The sequence below is a fragment of the Rhinatrema bivittatum genome, chromosome 4, assembly GCF_901001135.1.
Source record: "Rhinatrema bivittatum chromosome 4, aRhiBiv1.1, whole genome shotgun sequence".
NCBI classification, from domain to species: Eukaryota; Metazoa; Chordata; class Amphibia; order Gymnophiona; family Rhinatrematidae; genus Rhinatrema; species Rhinatrema bivittatum.
Window position 1 is genome coordinate 151,712,972 of NC_042618.1, and position 23,913 is coordinate 151,736,884.

The 23,913-nt window shown below is 43.8% G+C and overlaps 1 protein-coding gene across 3 annotated transcripts in view; it reads left to right on the top strand.

Moving 5' to 3' along the window:
• The window catches only part of HEATR5A (HEAT repeat containing 5A), a 285,493-nt gene that overhangs the window by 145,294 nt on the left and 116,286 nt on the right, over positions 1–23,913 (top strand). For all 3 annotated transcript variants that reach the window (XM_029598984.1, XM_029598983.1, XM_029598985.1), the window contains exons 16-20: positions 4,443–4,618; positions 14,001–14,106; positions 14,395–14,585; positions 19,754–19,913; positions 20,453–20,642. In XM_029598984.1, coding sequence (XP_029454844.1) covers positions 4,443–4,618; positions 14,001–14,106; positions 14,395–14,585; positions 19,754–19,913; positions 20,453–20,642 — 823 coding nt within the window. The remainder of the gene's footprint in view (positions 1–4,442; positions 4,619–14,000; positions 14,107–14,394; positions 14,586–19,753; positions 19,914–20,452; positions 20,643–23,913) is intronic.

Genomic DNA, 23,913 nt, shown 5'->3' on the forward strand with positions numbered 1-23,913 from the left:
AACCTCTGAAATATTCTTCTAAATCTAGTCTCATTAAATAAATACTCTCTATTCCTAGTTTAGCCAGTTCGTCAGTCTTTTAGCTTGCTTGTTACCTTTTTGTCTGCATACAATGCTTCTTTCCAACTTAATGCCAGTCAGTACTCCAATGAACCAAAAACCCAGAATCCTTCCACCTTACTTCCACCTGAGCCTTATGTTAAATTCCTTAGTTTTTGAGCACTCGCACCTTACAATTTTGAAAATCCTTCTGTAGAGTCTGTCCCTTGAGCTTTCCAGCTAATTCTCTAATATTACCTTTTATAACCACAATTCTTCCTGTTTCATTAGCAATACAAATGTGTCACTGCTCTTAGTCATAATTCATCTCCTCCCAGTGACCTGTGTATTCATGATGTGAAACTCTACTCAGGTACTGAAAAGTCAGCACATCATAATGGTATTTCAGATACGGTTGCAGGTTGTTTATCAAAATATCTTAAAGAATTTCCTATGTCTAAAATATGTCCTTTTGAATTCATTTCCCATGAATGACCCCCTGGAATAAAGAGATTTCAGAAGTTTTGAAGAATTTGTCTCCAACAATTTTATCCGTGCTTTAACTGCTTCTTCCCATTCCCCATCTTTGACTAGCCTGACACATTTGTTGAGGTAAACTTGGTCAATTGCTTTCATCTCATTCTCCTTATTGTCCCTTTGTACCATAACTCTATCACAGATTAGAGATGTGTATTTGTTCTGTTCATTTTCAGCAGTTTGTTTGAGTAAAGTTTTTACACACATGAAGATTGATTTTAAGCCTGTAAAACAGAATTTACGCACATAAACTTCCGAAGATGAATGGGTATTTCAGAAAGAATATGGCAAATTTTCTTTTGAATTAATCCAAACAGAGAGGATATATAAAATTATTGAATTCGTTTTATATCACTATTTCAATAACAAATTATTAGGAACAACACCATCAGTAATAGTGCAAATATGATTTAATCCATCGCCTCTCGCCACGCAATGGGCCGCAGGCAATTTCAGCGATTAGTCAAGCACTAGGTGTATAATCATTTGGTGTAGTTCCGTATCTACTCAAAATATTTTATTCAATTAATTTAAAACCATTATTTTATTGTTTTTATTTTTACCCCAAAAAATATATTTATTAAATCCTAAGATTTACAAATTTGTATTTTAATACCACTATCACCATAGGTTTTACTTTAATTTCAAACCTGTCCCTGTCATTATTACTCTAGTTTTTATTGTAACATTAAATCCTAAAATTTATTATACTTAGCCCCACTGTAGATTTTTAATTCAACACTGTCCCGACATGGGCCATGTTTCGACTGTTTCCAGTCTTCTTCAGGGGATGCCTTGTAACTTAATTTCAACTTCAAAATCAATTTTGCCTTTCCAGCCCTAGTCATTCAATTTGACCTAGGACACATAAGAAAGTAAAATTTAAATTTTAAAAGATTAAAAAATCTTTCACCACAAGTACACATGTCACCACACACTTCCTGAAAAGTCTCACATCTTTAAACAAACCTTATCCCATTTCACAGTGTAATTTCCTACCTTTAAAGAGATTTTACTACTCACAAAATCATTTCTGCAGGGTTTTCATTTGTGCAGTAATGGCGCCTCGGCGTTCAAATTCGTATCTTCACTTCCTGCCAAGGTATTTATGCATCTCCCCACCCGGAAATATCAGCTGTCAATCAACTTTAAAGGGATCATTCTTCAAAAAACTTTATTTAAAATACCGACCAGTCAATTTCTCTATTTAACCCACTAGGGGTTACTGTTTTGAAATAATGAATCCATTTCTGCTCCTTTTGTAAAAGGATTAAATCAAAATTCCCACCTCTCTGTGGATGTTTTGGTTGTTCTATAACTGCAAATCTGAATTCAGAAAACTCATGTCCTTCTGTTACACAATGTTGGACCAGGGGTGCTTCAATCTTTTGTCTTACTATGGAGCTCCTGTGCTCAATCATTCTCGTCTTCAAACATCTTTTTGTTTTGCCGATGTCCAACATAGAAGTAAATGAAATAATACTTATATTATCAACAGAACTGCTTCATATGATGTAATTAATCGACATTAAATATTAGCAAACATCACATCAAAGGAAACTTTTCATATCTCAGTTTGCAAAATGAGCAAAGACCTCAAAAGTATTTTTTCTTAGTGAGTAGAGACCTCATATATATTTAGTGGAGAAACCTTGGTATTGACTCACACTAATTATCGATAGCTCTTGTTTAGTGTATCCTGTAGTTCTACAGGTACATTAATTCACAATCCTTCAATTTATATATAATCATGGGTCTTACTCCTAATAGGTCTTGCTCACAGATTTTACTCTGTTTTCCCTTTTTTTTTTTATCAATGAGCAGATATAGCAAGTATATTTCTTATATTTCTTGTATATTTTTTTAAACTTCTATCTGCAAATATTAAGTGCTGCTTTCAGCAATATATGCTGTGTTGCATGGCAACTTTGTTAAGAGTTAAAGGTTCAAACACTTTCCCACTGGCAATTTTGCAAACTGAGATATGAAAAGTTTCCTTTGATGTGATGTGTGCTAATATTTAATGTAAATAAAATGACATGTAAAAAATATTTTAATTAAAAGCAATACAATTCAAAATCTTAGCTCCAATTAATGTACAAATAGTTGTGATCAAGTCCTGGGAAAATAACCAGTCTTTTAAGCAATTCCTAAATGTCAGATAAGATCCACCAGAGTGAATGTCCATAGGAACAGAATTCCATATCATAGGGCCTACAATACTAAATGCTGATCTGCGTGTAGACACCAGCCTCGCTCCAGATAATGAGGGAACCTCCAACAGGTTTCTGAGATGAGTGCAAATTCCTATTTGAATGGTAGCAAACTAATAAATCCCTTAGATAATCAGGATCACAAATCATTCAGACATTTATATACTAAGATCAAGATCTTAACACGCCACTGGACTGGCAATCAATGTAACCTCATTAGAAGTGGTGTTGCATGAACCCTTATCCTAGCACCAAACAAGATTTTAGCTGATGTGTGATGTAACGTTCTAAGCACAGATTGTTGCAATCCTCAATATAGATAATTGCAAGAATCAAATCTACTTGTCAATAAGGCAAGGGTTATCATTTCTAAATCAGGCTTAGATAAATGTGGGCACAATTTTCTAATTGATCACAAGGCCATAAAATAAGATATCACCACTGCAGAAATCTGGGGAGCTGGAAACCTCTTAGTATCTAAAGTTACTCCCAAAATCCTAATAACCTTGCTAGATTGTAAGGTCACACCTATAAATGACAGATACATTTTCAAGGCCCTGTACCGTCTATGCACTTATAACATCAACTAATTTTTGGATGTTAACACAAAGCATATGCGATGTTAACCAGTTCGATATTTCGGCCAAGCAGGTACTCATAGTCTTTAGTGCGGACTCCTGATCTTCACCCACAAAAACCAAATAGTTGGATATCATCAGCATATACGTGAGCATTCCCCTCCAAGTTCTCAGTAATAGAAAGTAAAGGGTCAAATAAATGTTAAATAATTCAAGGAACAGTAACTATCCCTAAGGGATTCCCCACAAGAGGATGACCAATTCACCTCCCACTTAACGCGGAAGGAGTGTTGTAATAGAAAAGACCTTAGCCAACAATATTGAGTTCCTGAAACTCCAATGTACTTGAAGTTATCATAATATCAGGTCATGGTCTGTTGTCTCTAAAGCCACAGATAGGTCAAGCGACACCCCTGTCCCCGTTCACTTGTCTTTGTACATCACTGGTCAGGGTTAGCAAAACTGACTCTGTCCCGTGACCCCATCAAAATCTGGAGTGCCAAGAAAGCAGAGCCTGCTGTTCTTCAAGGTAATCTACCATTTGTGAAAAAATTGTCTTTTCCAGAACTTTCCCCAGAAAAGCTAACTTGGAAGCCAGCCAGTATTGTGACAATAATAGCCTTCTAAGTTATCAGGGAATAGTCCTTTATTAAGAGAGGTGTTTACTATATTCAGTAGTAAAGAGCAAAGGTCTGAGCCACCGGTTCAAACAATACCAAATGTAATGGGATCCAAGTTGCAAAAGGTCACGTTCAGACCCTGGACCTACTTTCTCTAAGTCAGTCAAGGTTAAGGATCCAAAATCAACTCCACCAGCCGAGCGCCTTGAGCTCAATTGTCAGATGTAGCATTTTTATCATAGTTTGCAGTGGTTTATGTTTATTGCCTTTGTGCATTGATTTTTACGGATTGTAAATATTTTATTAATTTTGTAAACCTTTGGAATTTCCGGCTATAAATGCTCCTAAATAAGTAAAACTTTCTTTTCTTGCTCGAATAAAGTCAACCAAATAGATTCTAATTTACTTCCTTTGCACAAGTTCTTTTTCTGATGAGATTTTTTTTTTTTTTGCAGCTTCTTTTGGGTAATGGTGTGCCTGGAGGAAGTCTGGAATATGACCCGCATTCCATTTACCAGAATGTTTTGGAAGGAGACTCAGTGCCTAATCCCCTGCCTCCAGCGGTAGCAGTAATCAGTGCTGCAGCTGGCCTGCTTGGGGTCACGTTTTCCCACATATCAGAATCCCAAAGGTACGACTTTGGCAGTGTTCGCGAACATGAGCCGCCCTAGAAAGATAAAAATGTTTTATTCGGTCTGTATCTACTTTGAGTTCCATTCCTCCCTAAAGGGATCAAAAAATACTAAAAATGGTAGATGAAGAGTTAGGACACAGCAGATAGGAGATGCTGCTTCTTTGGAAAAGATAAATACAGAGGCACTATGACATAGATTAACTCAGAAGGTAGGCACCGGGATTATAAACCTGTCCACTTTAGAAGACAATTTTCAAAGTGATTTAGATGGGGGGAAAGCATCTTACCTGCATTAATTGGTTGTCTGCAAATTGCCCTTCCTCTCTGCAGCCAAGAGTGTGCATGTTGCCCCACAACACACAGTGGGCAGCATATTCAAAGCGTGTTCAGCAGGCCACTGAATGTCTGGGTATATTCAGAGGCTTCTAAAAAGTGGCTAAGTAGCGATTTGTGCACAGATATGCAGTGGCATAGCCATACTACTGAATATACTTCGTAACTTAGCCGGATTCAGCTAAATATCAGGCCCAGGATTTTTAGCTGCATTGGGAAGAGGCATTCCCAGGGGCGTGGTCAGTTTGGGGGGAGGAAAAGTCCTAGCATAGATGCTATTTTCACACTTTTCCAGCAGAGGTCTACCTGTGATAAAGCAGTTGCATAGGCTTTTGCCAGGAAAAGGGCACTTTGAACATTGGTGCAGAGCTCTTGGGTAAAACGCATGCACTGTCTTTGTCCTGGTTGCCCTATTAATGATTTTCTTTCAGTGTAAAACTTTACCCTCTGGGTGCTGGGCTGTGTTCTGAAAGTCCACATAACAGCATTTCTCTGTCATTTTATTCAGTATTTATTTTTTTAAATGTTTTTAAGTAGCTCCCCTGCAGTTTATCACACACTGAATGAGACCTGATTATTATATGCAGGATATGTGATGTCATTTGTGACATCATAACCAATAGGGGTCAGTCAGAGCCATTGAGTGAGAGGTGATTCTCGACTCTCTTGCTGCTGTGGCTGTTCTCAAGCATTTGAAGGAACTTGAGAGGGGACTACTTGAAGACTGGGAGAAAAACGTGCAAAAATGTTGCAAGTCAGTTTTGCACGCACAGTTCTGCAACAGAGCATCTTTTGCCCAGGAATTTTAGTTTTTCTGCAACTGCAAAATGGACAGTCTTTGTTATAGCAGCAATACCAGCAGAATATCCAGTTAAAATAAACAGCAGTACAGACATCCTCCTCATTTGAATTTCCTCCTGTTTCTGAGGAAATAATAGCATATAAAGGTTTTCCAAGATCCTCCTGCACAGATTCTTTCTGTAAATTGTGCTGCTCTTGAGCAGAACACTATGGAGACGTCACGCGCAGCTCCACCACAGCAAGATCTTTGAGAGGTGTGCGAGCACATTATGGGGACAATGTCCAAAACAACGCAGGGACTTGTACCCACAGCAGTTCTCAAAGGGAAAGTACGTGCTTACTTTCTCTTTGAGTTTTGCCTCTGGGAAAAGCTCTTGCAGAGCTCTGCACCTGCTCTTTTCTGCAGATCCTTTTCAAATACAGACATACTCTCATTCACAGGCAGGGTGGGCAGTTTTCAAAAAGCACTTTTACCTGGGTGAAAAACTGTTTTCTATAAAACTTAGTGAGCTTTATCATTGTTCTAGTTCCACACATGTGCTTAAATTTAGAAAGCTCAACTTTGCTAATGATAGTCAGGGGCAGCAGAATGTCTTTTTGGTAGGGAAGAGGCCAAGCCAACCAACCTCCACCCCTTTCCCCCTCCCTGTGTCCTTCCTTTTTCTCCCCGTCAAACCTTCCCCCTCCTGTCTAGGGAGCACACCTGACATTAAAAAAACCCCAACAATTTGAAGATGCAACAGGTTCCACCCCCAAAAATAACCTTGCTATCACCTGAAAACAAAGCTCTCCAGCAGGGCAATTCTCTCCCAGATCCCTACTCTCCTCTCTTACCCTATGTGTGGATTTAAAAGGCACAGGATAAATCCTCAGTTATTTCTAACCTTATGTTGCTATTTTTCAAAATGGTGTTGGCCGACCCAAGGCAGGCACCATGTTGTGATATGGCTGGTTGGCAGGCGCCATTTTGAACAGCAGCAGCAGCAGGCAATGTTCCCTCTAAATTTTCAGGTGCATGTGCAGTTGTGCCATACTCTTGGGCACAGAACTGTTGCAAGGTTGCAGCTGTGGGGAAGGGGGGTGCCATCTCTGTACCTCTCTGAGCTGCTGCCAGCCTCGTCAGGAACACGAGCTTACTCTCTCTTCTTCATTCTATCTTCAGATTCAGTCTCTTCTCACATCTCTCACCTACCCTTCACCTGCACTCCATTTTCCTCTCTCCTACCTTTCCATTTCTTTGTCTCTCTTCTCCTATTTCACTATCTCCACATCATCCCTTTCTTATTCTTCCCTCCTGCCCCATGCTCTTGTTCTTCCTTCTCCCTCTTAGTCATCATCCATTCTCCCCAGCCCACACACTTGCTTTTCCTGCCATCAACTCTTGCTGTCCCTCTTTTTTTTTTTTTTTTTTTTTTTATTATTTTTATATACCGACATTCAATCTCAATCGAGATATCACACCGGTTTACATTCAGGTACTGTAGGTATTTCTCTATCCCCAGAGGGCTTACAATCTAAGTTTTTTTTTTTTTTTTTTTTTGCTGTCCCTCTTGCACCCCCTCCCCAACATTCTTGCTTTCTCCCTCACTTTGTCATACACACTCTTGCTCTCTATTGCCCCCAACACATACTCTTTTGCGCTCTCTCAGGCACACGCCCTTCTGCTGTTGCTAATGTGTTCAGTCAGTGGGTGCCCCCTTTTTCCTCATCTTGGGCTACCTAAGGAACAGAGGCACTCGCCCCCACCCTTCCTGTGCATCTAGCTTCCCTACTAGTTATCCCACCTCCAGCATATTCCCATTGGCTGAATCTCACAATGTCTCCAAGGACAAGCAGGATGGTAGTCCTCACACATGGGTGTCATCATCAGATGGAGCCCCACGGAAACTTTCTAGAACTTTGACTTGGAACACTGAGCATGCCCAGCATGCCCTATACCAAATCTCCACATGGGGTCCCTCTCCAGTCTCTCTCTTTCTGTGGAGCTGTAAGCATCATGGTGTGAGTGAACTCTTTGGCTTTTTTTGGCCTTCTAGAAAACTTCTTTTTTCTCGTGTATCTTGCTTTCTGCGGGTTTTTTCTTCACAGTGTTCGATGACTGGTCCCTCTCGGTCCTTCCCTGTAATGTTCCTAGTCAGGATTTTTTATGCTTCTGGTAAGTTTCCTTTTGCGGTTGATTCTCCCACAGCAGCAGTGCTTCAGTGCTTGCCAGCCATAAGCGTCTATTGCCATTGATTTTGTGGCCCTTTTCATTTCATCCCATCATGGCCATGTCCAGTTTTCGGTGATGCCCCCGATGCCCTAGGACCTTGTCCATTACGGACCCTCATGAGATATGTGTCCTCTGCCTGGGAGCATCCCATGACATCCAGGGCTGCTGCTTATGCACACAAATGACCCCCAAAGGGAAATTGTCTTTGGTTCGATAAGATGGAGCAGCTCTATGGGCCAAAGAAGACCAAGCCATAGGCATCAGCAGCATTGGCATCAATGGACCTCAGAGCCGCACTGATGGACACCACGCCATCAACATCAGCGGGGACAGTCTGTGCCGTCGGCGGATAGGGGTGCAGGAGACCGACCACAGTCTATGTGCTCCAGGCTGAGGACATTGGGTTCTTCGTCATCAGTCTTGGCACCGGAGAAGGACCGGGTCAAGCATTGAGGAAAGATGTATTTATTTATATTTTTATTTTAGATTTAGATGTAGAAGCATCGGTGCCAGGAAAGGGGATGCACCGGCTCATGCTGCGATGCCCCTGAAGCGACCCCGTGGCAAGGCACGCCAGTCCCCAATCGGTGCTGGGGGTCCGCGACAGACTCCACTGGTCCTCATGTCAGTCACCGATCCATCATACTGGTCCAAAGAGGATCTGGCCATCCCTCCTTCATCCCAGTTGGTGTTAGCATTAGCAACATTCAAGGAGGAGCTAGAGCGGCTAGTCCAGCTGGCTGTAGAATGGGCGCTGCAGGGCATAGGTCCTGTGCATTACCGACTCAGCTAATGTCGGTTCCAGGGACAGCATCAGTGCCTCCCCCTACCAATATGGTGGCTGTTGCCAGTTCCTCCGAGGAGGGGACTCCACCTAGGCCGGCAGAGACACAGTGGTCTGTAGCCCCCTGTCCAGCTTTGCTGGTGCCTGCATCTCTGGATGAAGGCTGAGGGCCTAAGTCCTCATCCCCTGTGGCTTACAGTGAGGATGAGGTTCCCTTTGACCTCTGGGAGGATGATTCCTCAGCGTCCTCCTCTGAGGGCTCTGAGGGTCTCCCCTCAGACCCTTGTGCTCCAGAAGAGTGAAGAAAGTCTCCACCTGAGGACTTAGCCTTTGCAGGGTTTGTGAGGGTGATGGTGGAAGCCATCCCGTTTCAGTTACTGACGAAGGAGGATGCCAGGCACAAAATGCTTGAGATCCTCCAGTTCGTGGAGCCTCCTAAGGAGATCGTGGAAGTCCCAGTACATGAGATCCTTAAGGAGCTGCTGCTGAGGATATGGGAACACTCCCTCACAGTGCCTCCCATTAACCAGAAGGCTGATGGGGTCTATCTCATCCAGAAGGCTGCCGGATTTGATAAGCATCAGCTTCCTCAGATGGTCGAATCTGCTCTCAAGAGAGCCTAGCATTCTCAGACTCATTCCTCAGCGCCCCCGGAGAAGGAACACAGAGCGATGGACGCTTTTGGGAGGAAAGTGTTTTAGGGAGCCATGCTCATTGCCCATATTTATTCTTATCAGCTCTACATGAGCCAGAATAATCGGGACATCTGGAGGCAGATGCAGGAGGTGGCAGAGCAGCTGCCTCAACAGCAGCATGACATTCTCATGTTGCTGGTGCATAAGGGCCTGGAGTGCGGGAAAAATGAGGTCCGAGCGAATTACAATGTTTTCAAGACTGCATTGAGGGTCTCTACAGTGGGAATCGGCACCCGCAGAATGGCATGGCTGCGGGCTTCAGATCTCTGACCAGACTTGCAGGACTCGCTGACGTGCCATGTTCTGGGAAGAATCTCTTTGGAGATAGGGTGAGGGACATGGTGGCCCAGCTCTGGGACAACCATGAAACCCTCCAACAACTCTCCGCCAGCACTCCAGACCCGTCTTCCTGTTCTAGGAGGCTGGCGAGAATGGGACAGAGGAATTACTGTACCCTGCCCCCTCGCTCCTGTCAACACCATCAGGACTCCCACGGCCATCCCAGAGAGACCCCAAACCCCAGCCGGCTCCTCAATCAACTCCAGGGATGGGATTTTGACTGAGTCATAGGGAGCATAGGCCAGTCAACCCATACCTGGGACATTGTACCTTTCAATCAGGGGCAGGTTCTTTACGAACCAGTAGCCGAGTATAACCTCTGACCAGGGTTTTCACTCCAACTTCTGTCAAGGGTACCAACTGAATCTATTGGGTGTCTCGCCAAATTGCCCTTTCAGCCTGTTTTGGGGGCCAGCAGTGCATCAGGAGGTACTGCTAGCGGAGCTCTCCTCCCTCTTAATGGCCAGAGTGGTCGAGCCTGTCCCACCCCAGGGCAAAGAGGGCGTAGATTCTACTCCAAGTACTTCCTGTTTCCAAAGAGAACAGGAAGACTCTGTCCCATGCTAGACCTAAGGGCCTTGAACAAATTTCTAAAAAAAGAAAAGTTCAAGATGGTTTCTCTGGGCATTTTGATCCCCCTTTTACAAAGAAAGGGACTGGCTATGCTCCCTCAATCTAAAAGACACATACACTCACATCAAGATTTTCCCCAGTCATAGGAAGTATCTCCGATTTGTGGTGGGAAAATAGCAAATTCAGTACTGTTGCCATTCGTGCTACCATCTGCCCACAGGTCTTCACAAAATGCCTGGCCGTGGTGGCGGTGCACCTCCGCAGGCTGGGGGTGCATGTTTTCCCCCTAACTGGATGATTGGCTGGTCAAGAGCACATCTCAGGCAGGGGCCATCAGGTTTCATGTGCTTGACCATCTGGGTGTTGGAGTTGCTAGGGCTCGTCATCAACTACCCGAAGTCCCATCTTGGCCCGTCACCTAACTTGGACTTCATAGGAGCCCTGCTAGACATGGCTCAGGGCAAAGCCTTCCTACCTCGTCAAAGGCCGTCACTTTGACAACCATCGTGGCAAAGATTCAGTAGAGCCCAGCAGATGTCAGTCTGGCACATGTTGAGGCTGTTGGGCCATATGGCCGAAACCGTCCAAGTCACTCCCTTGGTATAATTACAAATGTGTAGAGCTCAATATACCCTGAGGTCGCAGTGTTGCTAAGCCACACAGAGCCTCCAGGACTGCATCCCAGTCACCCAGTCTCTCTGGGACTCGTCTTGGTGGCAGGTACTTACAGATCTGGAGCAGGAGATCTCTTTTTGAAGCCCTCGTACCCAAATTGTCCTAACCACGAATGTGTCCACCCTGGGCTGGCAAGCTCATATAGATGGACTCAGCACCCAGTTTCTCTGGCCTCCTCAGGAAAGCTGTTGTCAAATCAACTTCCTGGAGCTTCGGGCGATCCAGTACACACTATGGGCTTTCAGAGATCAGCTGTCCAACAGTTATCCTGATCCAAACCGACCAGGTAGCTATGTGGTATGTCAACAAGCAGGGAGATACGGGATCATACCTCCTGTGTCAGGATGTGGTCCAGATCTAGTCATGGGCCCTGTACCATGTGATGGTGCTCAGGACCATGTATCTGGCCAGGATGGAGAATGTGGTAGCAGACAGACTGAGCCATGCCTTCAGATCCCATGAGTGGTCCCTTGACCCAGGGGTTAACAAATTCTATATTCGACCTTTGGGAGAGCCTGGACATAGATCTATTCACATTCCCTTGCAACCGGAAAGTGCCTCGGGTCTGCTCCCTGTACAGATCAGATGGCAAACCAGCCTCGGACACCCTTGTCCGTCATTGGAGCAAGGGTCTTCTATATGCGTATCCTCCGATTCCCTTAGTGGCGAAGACTCTCTTGAAGCGTCATGAAGAAAAGGGGACTATGATCCTCATAGCCCCTTATTAGCAGAGACAGGTCTGGTATCCACTTTTATGGGAGTTATCCAGATGGAGACCGATCAGTCTGGGGACTTCCCCAGATCTCAACATGCAAGATCAAGCCTGGATGTTAAGAGGATAATTCTGAAACCACTCAATCTCTCAGAGGATGTGTCTTGGATCCTGGTGATTTCTAGAAAGCCTTCCACTAGAAAGTCCTATGAACTGAAGTGGAGGAGGTTTTCCATGTGATGTGAGCAGAAGGCCCTAGATCCGTTCTCCTGCCCCCCACAAAAACTGCTTGATTACCTTTTACACCTATCGGAAGCTGGTTTAAAATTAAATTCCATTAGAGTTCATCTCAGTGCAATTGGTGCATATCACCAGGTTGTACAGAGATGGTATGCCCATCTCTGTACAGCCTATAGTTGTATAATTCATGTGGGGCCTGCTTCACGTGAAGCCTCCTCTAAGGCCTCCTGCTGTGTCTTGGGACCTCAATGTTGTGTTATCTTAGTTGATGAAAGCTCTTTTTGAGCCTCTGAGCAGCTGTGACCTGACATATCTGACCTGGAAGACCATATTTCTGGTTGCGGTGACCTCCGTGCACAGGATCAGCAAGCTCCAGGCCTTAATGACTTATCCACCATACACTAAGTTTTAACATGACAGAGTGGTCTTGCGTACGCACTCTAAGTTCCTTCCCAAGGTGGTGACGGACTTCTGTCTTAACCAGTTCATCATCCTGCCAACATTCTTTCCCAGGCCCCATTCACACCAAGGTGAACAAGCACTGCACAGTTTGGACTGCAAGGAAGCCTTAGCCTTCTGTCTGGAGCGGACAGAAGCTCATTGTCAGTCAATCCAACTTTTTTATTTCTTTTGATAGGAATAGGTTGGGTGTTGCCATTGACAAAACAGACACTATCCAGTTGGCTAGCAGATTGCATCTCCTTCTGTTATGATCAGGCAGAACTGCATCTTGTGGGGTCATATCGAGGCTCGCCATGGCGGCGTCGATTTCCCACTTGCAAGCAGTTCCCATGGAGGAGATCTGCAAGGCTGCAATGTGGAGTTCTCTCCACACATTCACATCTCACAATTGTCTGGATAAGAATGGCCGATGCAACAGTAGATTTGGCTGGTCTGTCCTTTGGAATCGGTTTGAGGTGTAGAACCCAACTCTTCCTGCCTAGGACCCAATGTTTGGGTTCAGGCTGTCTTCCCCCTCTGTTATCAACAGTTCTGTTATTCTTGTGCCCGTTGGCACCTGGTTGGGTGTCTGTTGATCCCCTTTTGAGTTGGGGAGCAGTCTGTAGCTAGGGATTCACCCAAGTGTGAGGACTACCATCCTGCTTGTCCTCAGAGAAAGCAGAGTTGCTTATCTGTAACAGGTGTTCTCCAAGGACACCAGGATGTTAGTCCTCACGAAACCTGCCCGCTACCGTGCGAAGTTGGGTTTCTCCTAATTTTTCATATATATATATAATTCTGTGTTATAAGGAGAGGGACCCCACGTGGATGCGTAGTATAGGGCATGCTGGGCATGCTCAGTGAGCCAAGTCAAAGTTCTAGAAACTTTGACATAAGTTTTCCGTGTCGGGGCTCCATGTGTGAAGACTAGCATCCTGATGTCCTTGGAGAACACCTGTTACAAGTAAGCAAGTCTGCTTGTTATCAAGAATATCAAAGGGGATGGGGCCTGGTGGGGAAAATAAAACAACCTCACATTCTTCTACTTTTACTCTCACTACTGACTTCCATTTTTCTGCGATTGGAAGGAGTTATCAGGTAAAAGTGTGCTCTTGGTGCATAAAATAAATGGTATCCTGCTCCCGTCACTTCTGTGGTATGCTGGGAAAGCAGAGGCAGTGGCAGCTGCACATGCGCACAGCTTACACGTGACTGGTAGCTGTGCTCGAGCAGCTGGTAATTGCTCCTGCCCCTTTGAAACCCATGGATGGGGTAAGAGAAAGGGGAAGGGTCTGGGGTATAATGTCTTGCCAGGAGGTTTTGTTTCTAGGTGACAGAGGCAGAATGTGCCTGCACATTTTTTTTAATGCTGAGTGTTTACTCCTGATGCTGTCCTGCTGAAAGTCAGGCAAGCCATGACCTATGTGGGCCACCCTGTTCCTGAAGCCTGTGCTGGTAGCCACAGTGGAACAGCAATGTCTGCTCATCCCAGTTGTATGATTAATCACAAAAGATTCAGTATATTCTGTTCTTTATAGTGGCATAATAATCCTGACTGTCGTTTAATGTTTAAGGCCACAGATACTGGAACAGCTATTAGAATCCATAAAGCAAACCAGAGGCTCCCGGCAGCAGATCGTGCAGTTAAACGTGATGTTGGCATTCTGCAGCTACCTGAAGGTGAGCCCGAACTTTGTCTGTCCTCTGATAGCATGTGGCTGATGGAAGTTTAGACGTGCAAGTCAGGAGGATGCCTGGCATTGGTGACCATGCAGGGCACTTGTGTTATAAAGGGCACACAACTCCAGACCTAGAGGGCTGCAGACAAATCCAGTTTTAGGGTAATTAAGCTATTCAGATTGATGTTTTCCCTAAACCAAATGTATTTCATGAATGTTATTTTGAAAGCTGGTATGTACACCCCATCTTACAGCCTATTTGTCCATAATCAGTTCTTTACATTTCCAGTATTTAGCAAGCTGCAAGGGAAGCTTAGGCTCCGAAGAAGTTCGAAGACCTTCCCTGACATTGATACTGGGTGCCTTGGAAAGTGTCAACCCACTGTTAAGATGTGCAGCAGCAGAGTCCTTGGCCAGATTGGCACAGGTTGTAGCTGATAGTGCCTTCACTGCTGGATTAGCGCAAGTTAGTTTTGATAAGTAAGTTCTTTTGTTTGTTTTGTTTTTTATCACTTTGCATCTGTCTTTAGCATTTGTGCCAGTTTCCATAGCCTCAGGTAGTCATTTTCTAGTACAGTGAAAATATGACTTGGAATAGGAAAACCCTTTGGACGTTAGGATTCCAAAGGATTTGTCCACGTAACTTTCGGAGTTACCCAAGCAAACGCCACACTTTTTTTAAATTTCCCTCCCCGCCAACCAGCAAAATTCTACCCAGGTAAAATTTATCCGGATAAAAAGAGGCAGGATTGGGTAATGGGGTTGTGGGTGTCGTTCTGGGGGCAGGACTTAATTTTATCCCGGTAGTGCTAATACTGAGCGCTACTTACAGAAAATTATCCTGGTAAGTCTGATCACAAAGATTACTGTCCTAACTTTCTCCAAGGACAAGCGTGATGACAGTCCTCTCACATGTGTGACATCATTTGATGGAGCCTGGCAAGGAAAACTTATGTCAAAGTTTCTTGAACTTTAACTGAGCCTCACTGAGCATGCCCACAGCATGCATTATACCACACATCCACATGGAGTCCCTTCAGTCTTTCTTTCTCTGCAGAGCCTGATGGTCATGGTTGGAGTTATCATCAGGATTTTTGCATTTTGCTTTTTGCAGTTCCTGTGATTTTTCACTTAAGAACATAAGAAATCGCCATACTGGGTCAGATCAAGGGTCCATCAAGCCCAGCAACCTGTTTCCAACAGTGGCCAAACCAGGCTACAAGAACCTGGAAAGTACCCAAACACTAAGAAGATCCCATGCTACTGATGCCAGTAGTAGCATAGGCCATTCCCTAAGTCAGCTTTATTAATAGCAGTTAATGGACATCTCCAAGAAATTATCAAACCTTTTTTAAACCCAGCTACACTATCTGCACTAACCACATCCTCTGGCAACAAATTCCAGAGCTTAATTGTGCATTAAGTGAGAGAGAATTTTCTCTGATTAGTTTTAAATGTGCTACTTGCTAACTTCATGGAGTGCCCCCTAGTCTTTCTATTATCCGAAAGTGTAAATAACCAATTTACATCTACCCGTTCTAGACCTCTCATGATTTTAAAGACCTCCATCATATCCCCCCTCAGCTGTCTCTTCTCCAAGCTGAACAGCCCTAACCTCTTTAGCCTTTCCTCATAGGGGAGCAGTTCCATCCCTTTTATCATTTAGGTCGCCCTTCTCTGTACCTTCTCCAGTGCAACTATATTTTTTTGCGATGCGGTGACCAGAATTGTACACAGTACTCAAGGTGCAGTCTCACCATGGAGTGATACAGAGACATTATGACATTTTCCATTTTATTCACCATTCCCTCCCTAATAAATCCTAATATTGTTTGCTTTTTTTGACTGCTGCAGCACACTGACCACAGAGAGCATAACCCAGTTCCCAGTACCCATGCCAGGAGACCTTCCAGTTGGAGGCAGGCTATAGTTCTACCTAAATTGATGGCCCAGTATAACCTTGAACAAGTGGCTTCTTGGCATTATTCAGAAAGAGTTCAAATTAAACTTATTGGGTGTCTTACCAACTCTCCTGCTTAACCTGTCTTGGGGCACACAGTGCATCAGAAAGTACTGATCACAGAGCTTCCCTCCCTCTAAATGGCCAGAATGGTCAAGCTCTGTTCCACCAGGGCAAAGAGGGTGGGGATTTTACTTCAAGTACTTCCTGATTCTAATGATAATAGAGGAACTTCGTCCTATCCTAGATCCTAGGGCCTTGAACAAGTTAATCAAAAAAGAGAAGTTCAAGATGATTTCCTTGGGCACTTTGATCCCTTTTCTGCAAAAAGAGGACTAGATGTATCTTATGTTCATTATGGGAAACCTACATCTCCAGTATCGCATTCTGCCATTTGGGCTTGCATCAGCCCCATGTGTCTTCACATAATGCTTAGCTATGGTGGCAGTGCACCTACACAGGCTGGGGGTGCACTTGCTTCCCTATCTGGATGATTGGCTGGTCAAGAGCCGAGGAATCCACATGCATGACCATCTGGGTGCTGGAATTACTAGGGTTTGTCATTAAGTACCCCAAGTCTCATCTCAGTCAGGCTCTGCTAGACACAATTCTGACCAGAGCCTTCCTCCTGCAGAAATGGACCACCACACTGATGGCCATTATGGTAGAGGTCCAAGAAAGTTAGCAGACATCAGCTTGGCACATGTTGAGATTATTAGGATACCTAGACGCAACCATTCATGTTAATCCTATGGCACATCTGTTCATATGAAAAGCCAAATTGACCTAGTGATTTCAAGCCACCCAAAATTTTCAGGACTGCATCCAGGTCACTCCACTACTCCGGGGCTCTCTGTCCTGGGGGAGGGACAATTCCAATCTGGTTCGGTGTGTTCCCTTCCAAATTCTTTCGATTCAGATAATCCTGAGTGTGGATGCATCCAACCTGGGTTGGGAAGCTCATGTAGATGGGCTGTTCACAAGGAACATCAGTAACAGATAAACTTCCTGGAGCTCCAGGCAATTCGGTACACACTATGGGCTTTCAGAGATCAACTGTCCAACAAAGTTGTACCGAATCAGTCGAACAATCAAGTGGCGATGCATTATATCAACAAGCATGGAAGTATGGGCTCCTACCTATTGTGCCATGAGGCATTCCAGTTGTGGGCCTGGGCCATCTCTCAGAGGATGGTGCTTTGGGCCACCTATCTGGCAGCTGTGGAGATGGGTTGGCAGATAGACTGAGTTGGTCATTAAGACCCCACAAATGATTCCCTAGATCAAGGGATAGTGAATCAGAATTTCCATCTCTGGGGCACTGCAGAGGTGGATCTATTTGCGGTTCCTTAGAACAGAATGGTTTCTTTCTTATGCTCCACACATGGGGCGCACAGGAAGCTAGCCTCAGATGCTTTTGCCCTCCACTGGGACCAGAGACTTCTTTTCAAATATTCTGCATTTCCACTGGTTGTGAAGACTTTCTTGAAGCCCAGGGAGGAAAGGGGGACCATGATCCTCATAGCCCCCCATTGGCTGAGACAGATCTAGTTTCAACCCCTACGGGAGATGTTCATTCAGGAACCAAACAGATTGGGGGTTTCCCCAGATCTCATCACTCAGGATCAAGGCAAGTTACGCGTTCCCAACCTCCAGGCCCTCTCATTTGCCACTTGGATATTGAGCGGCTGATTCTACAACCTCTTTACCTTTCAGATGATGTCTCGTGTCCTCTTGGCTTCCAAAAATCTTTCCATTAGAAAGTCCCGTGGACTAAAGTAGAGGAGCTTTGCTGTGTGGTATGAGCACAGGGCCATAGATTCCTTCTCCTACGCCATACAAAAACTGCAGCTTGTCTAACTTCTACATCTATCTGCATCTGGTCTTAAAACCAACTCAGTCAGGGTACATCTTAATGCAATTGATGCATATCACCATGTAGAAGGTAAGCCCTTTAGTTATACAATTCATGCAAGGTCTGCTTCATTTGAAGCCTCCCAAAAGACTTCCTGCTGTGTCATGGGACCACAACATGGTTTTGCCCCAGCTAATGAAAGTTCCCTTTGAGCCACTGCACTCCTGTGACCTGAAGTACCTGACCTGGAAGGTCATAATTTTGGTGGTGCTTATTTCAGTGCACAGGGTCTGTGAGCTTCAGGTATTAGTGACGTAACCACCTTACACTAAGTTTTTTCATGATAGCGTGGACTTTCATACACACTCTTAACTTCCTGCCTAAGGTGGTGTTGGAATTCGATCTTAACCACTTACTTGTCCTTCCAACATTCTTTCCCAGTCCTTATTCTCACCAAGATGAACAAGCCCTGCACACTTTGGACTGCAAGAGATCCTTGGCCTTCTATTTGGAGCGGACAGAAGCCCATAGAAAGTAAACTCAGCTTTTTGTTTCCTTTGATCAGAGCAAACTGGGATCACTGTTGTCAAATAAACACGCTTTAATTGGCTAGCAGATTGCATCTCCTTCTGTTATATCAAGGCAGCCTTGAATTTCATGGGCCATGTCAAGGCTTATTGTTTTCGAGCCATGGCAGCATCAGTGGCTCACTTATGATCAGTCCTCATGGAGGCGATCTGCAAGGCTATGACATGAAGTTCTCTTCATTCGCTCGTATCGCACTACTGTGTGGACTGGAATGGCCAACATAACAGCAGGTTTGGCCAATCTGTCCTCCGGAACTTGTTTTAGGTATAGAACTCAACTCTGTTCCCATCTAGGGCCCGTTGTTTTTGTTCCAGGCTGTTTCCCCTTAGGGTTTATACATATAAAAAAAGGCCTATTGTCAACAAAAAATATTGTTGTTGTGCCCATTGGCACTGTTTTTGTTGTCCCCTTTTTGTTGGAGGCCACCTGTAGTTAGGGATTCACCCATGGTTGAGGACTGTCATGCTGCTTTTCCTTGGAGAAAGCAGTTGCTTACCTGTAACCGTTCTCTGAGGACAACAGGTTGTCAGTCCTCATGAGACATGTCCACCTCCCTGTGGAGTTGGTTCACTTTATGTATTTAGCTATGTTATTAGACTGAAGGGACCCAGTGTGAATGTGTGGTTTAATGCATGCATGGGCATGCTCAGTGAGACTCAGTCAAAATTCTATAAACTTTGACACAAATTTTCTGTGCTGGGCTCCATTGCATAATGTCACCCATGTGTGAGGACTGACGTCCTGGGAGAACACCTGTTACAGGTAAGCAACTCCGCTGTACTCGGGTAACTTTAGCTAGATATATTCAGCGGGTAAGTCCTGCTGAATATCCTGGCTAAAGTTACCCAAGTATCTATATCCAGTTAACTTCCCACCTGCCGCACCGCTCAATATGGACCCCTTAGAAATTAGTGGCATTTGCAGTTGAAGAATAATTGTGGTGAATAAAATCATCTGCTCAAGATAATCCCAAAATGTGAACAAACTCTGTGTCTTTTAGCTTTCCCATGCTATCGTAATACTGTTGTCTTTGTTACTCTTATTTAAAAAATATGCATATCTATGTATACTTGGAGTTTAGATGACTGTATTTCTACATTTTAACTTTGCAATTCTATCACCCTAAATAGAGGATGAACCTGTTTCTATTAGTAGATATACTCAAAAGCATTCATCATTGTATATGATATAAATATCAGTGTTGGGTACTAGTATACTAAATGCATATTCTTCAATGATGTTTAGGTTGAAGTCTGCCAGGGACGTGGTGTCGAGAACAGGCCATTCTTTGGCCCTGGGTTCGCTCTATCGATACTTGGGCGGGATAGGCTCTTCTCAGCATCTGAATGCCTGCGTGGGAATCCTGTACACTTTGTCACAGGACAGCACTTCTCCTGAAGTGCAGGTAACGTGCCATCGCTGGTGGCTGGAGAGCAGCTGCTGCAGTACTTTTCCTTGCCTGTAACCATGTACAGTGCCATCCTCTGACTCAAAGCATCATCCATCAGTACTGTGGAAGAGCAGATCTTCTGCCAAAGTTCTCTGACATTAAGGCACAGGCGCTATTTAAGTCACCCCTAAAAAGTGGCAAGTTGTCAATGAAAAGACTTAATGTAATGATCAATTTGTTTACCATCTGCTCTTAGCTTTGAATCAATATGCTGTTTACACACTATCCAGTTACATATGTATGATCGATTTAGTATAACAAATTCCAAGATCTGAAACATGACAGCATAATACAATAATGGAGCATGTCTCAGCTTCTGGTCACCATGTTTCTTCCATCCCATTTGCTTCTCTTTCCTGCTTCTCCAGGCAATAGGCCTTTGTGTGTGTGCCTGTATTATGGCGGGTTTATGGGCTGCATTTCTTGCACACCAATCCTTCAATTTATTTAGCTGTGTTTAGGTGTGACATTGCTTCAACATTTTTATTTTCCAGAGCTGGGCACTGCACTCTCTGTCCTTGGTAATAGATTCTGCTGGTCCTCTGTATCGTCTGCATGTGGAACCCACCCTGTCTCTTATCCTCATGTTGTTGCTGACTGTGCCTACTGCTCATACTGAGATTCACCAAAGCCTTGGTCACTGTCTAAATGCACTTACTACTACATTGGGTCCAGATCTGCAAGGTATGCATAAACTGACCTTTGTATGTTTGTTACCAAAGAACTAAACCCGTGCCTGTTTATTTTTTCTATCCCCAACTGATGGCTATAATATTAGAACACAAATATAGTTTAATGAGCCAAATTCGTTGCATTACCAAATGAATACCCAGGGCTGATGTTACTCGTGCAAACGATTACTTTCCTGCCTCGTGCAAACAATTACTGTGCTGCTTCTTCCCCCTCCCTCCAGTCCAATGTTCATATCTGGAAACTTTTGAGTTCTGATCACCCTGAGACAGGATTATATCTGGAGGGGAGAAGAGTTGGGTAAGAATGTGAAAACTTTCTCACTTCTCTATTGTTCCCAGACCTGACCCCATTGACTTCCTTTCTACACCCAATCCTAGTACTCTCCATGCCTTCCCCCTCCTGCAGTGTCTCCCTTCATTTCCCACTCCAGCAAAGCTGTTCAGCTGCTTTCTATAGCTGCCTCTTTCTTCGGCCCACCATTCCATTCAACATTTCATAGCGGTTTACAATTTGTCACAAAAAAATAAAATTACAATCAAGCAAATCATAAGAATACAAAGCCAAAAGTTACATCACAATAAATATTCCTAAATCCTTAGTGTTGTCATAGAAATGCCATTGTGTAGTGTCTCAAACCATAAATAAACTGCAAATATTAAAGCTACAGATGTCAGAGCCTTGAAGGGCAACAGTTTGTAGTAAGGGAATGTGCAACATAGCTTTCAAAAAATGTAAGGCACATGTTTATGTGGCAATCCAGACCAGATAGATTGTGACAGGAACAAAAGTGGCTGTCATTTTCTTTGAACTGAGTCAATGCATTTTTATAGTGATAAAATTATAACCTTGAATGCTAGTAATGAAACAGTTTCATTTCTCCAGAGATATGGTAATGCTTTTTACATTTTGTTTGGTCACTTTGAGGGCCATATTGAAAAGCCATTTAGATGGGTAATGTAATAGTTATCTGTCTAAGGGTCTGATTCACTAAGGCTTTTCTCCCATTCTGTGTTTATGGGGAAAATGCTTGGTGAATAAGGCCCAAAATGACTTACTAGGCTATATTCAGCCCTTATCCAGCTAAAATATAGCCGGATAAAAAAGGGGCATTTTATGGGTGTTCCGGGGAGGAGTTGAATGGTCCGGTTAATCTAGGTAAATATTGGGTATATCCAGCTAGGATATACCCAATATTTAGACCTGCTTCTGAGCAGATTTAAAGTTATCTGGCCTTGTATGATTGGATAACTTTCTACTTAACCAGATATCTTGAAAAGATATCCATCTAAGTAGCGCTGTCCTCACCTAAGAAGATGGATTATTACTAGTCCAATCCCCTTCCTCTATCTAAATTCCCACTCCCCCACACACACCTTTTTAAAGATTTAAGTTGTGTCTGTATTTAACCCTGGTCCCCTGTCCTGATTTTAACATATAGGATCTAGTCGGGTAAACTTCTACATGAGCTTTTGCTTCAAGAGCTGCCTCTGTCAGAACAGCGCCAGGAGCGGGGCAAGAGGGTTCCTCACTCCCAGCTCGCATAAAAAAGGTTTTGGGGAAGACTGGGAGGGTCTAGGAGATGGGGAGGGGGGGGGGGGTGCAGGTGGCCTGATTAACATAAATGGCTATATTTGAATACAGTTATTTATGTTTTAAGTTATCCGGCTACATGTAGCCGGATAACTTTAAGCAAGTATATTCAGTGAGATGTTTATCCCGCTGAATATATGGGACAAGTTATCTGGCTAACTTTAGCCGGATAAGTTGTCCACTAACTGCCTTACTGATTATGGATCTTCCTGTTTTTCTTTAACCTTTTTTCTTGGGTCCTCTATTAAATGTGGGCTTGACGTTGTGGAAACTCAAAATGTTTTGTTGCCTTCTTTGTATTTGTTTTGAACTATTGATTGAATACTTCCTAAAATATCTTTACAAGATTCTTAGAATTTATTATACATCAGTAAAGTATTAAAGAAAAAAAAACTGGCTGGCATGAACCCAGAAGGTACACCCTGCCAGGGCCTATCCTGTTGCACTGTGGCCTAGTTTTTGTGGCAAGAGCTCATAAACTTCATTCTTCTGTCCTGCTCTTCCTCTTGGTCCTGACATTGTTCTGCGTCCACCTTGGCAAGCATCTCTCCTGCTAGTGCTCTCTCAAGATGGCCTGGAGTCCTTTTCCTGTCACATCCTCCACATCTAAGGATGCAAATCCTCACCATGCCCTCACATTGCCTACTCTCAGCTAAGGCCTCCTCAGATAGATTACTTTGCCCTTCCACAGGGCTTTCTGTTCTGCACAATCCTGGCCTGGCTGTTTTCATTTATTTCAATCTCATCCTCTCTCAGCATTGCAAGAATAATTCCTAGAGACCTAAGATAGATTGTGTACTGTCCAGCATCTGTGGCCACAAAGTACCTCTTCCTAAAGATCGTTTCCTTAGCTTTGGAGATGAGCTGGCATCTTCCTTCCCTGTCTCCACTTCCTTTTCAAACTCCACCCTTTGTAGACTGAGTAGCTGTGATTGGGGAGCTCAGGCCTTCCCACTGCACAGAGCTCTACTCCGGGAACCCTTTTAGTCTCTGTCTAGAATAAGACCTCTCTTTTTCCTTCAGCTCCAGGGACAATTTAAACAGCTTTGCCTGGAGCTGTTTTAGAAAATTCTCTGCAATTTTACCTGCTCGATTTCCTGCTGCCGGCTTGTCATTTTCCTTGTGCTGAATGTAAATCTAATTACAATGCGACGGCTGAATAAAGATGTCTCAATGGGGGGAACACGTGGGAAAGAGGCAACGGTATCCATTCTGCCATTCTTGTAAATAGTATAAAATCCTACAGTCCTCTAAAAAATCCCCTCTCTGTGTCTTGATTCTGTTCATTTTCACATTGGTCAAGTTTTAGAGCCTCCCTTTCTGTTTTATTTGGTTCAGACCTTGTTTTTAAATCCATTGTCTGTTTTAAACCCATTGTCTTTTCATACTTTGTAGTCATCGGAATGATGTTAACAGGGTTTGTGATGCTCATTTCAGCAGCATTCTAATCTAATTAAGATGCAAAATAGTGGAACTGGCTGAGCAGGAAGAATTTCCACAAATTTCAAACCTGTGCTGCTCTGCTAAATAAATGTTGAATACAGAAAGGGACATCACAATGATTTTTGACCATACTGCTGGCCCTGCTGCTTTAAGGATCTGCTGGCCCTGCTGCTTTAAGGATCTGCTGGCCCTGCTGCTTAAAGGATCTGTTTGACTTAGTTGATGAGCT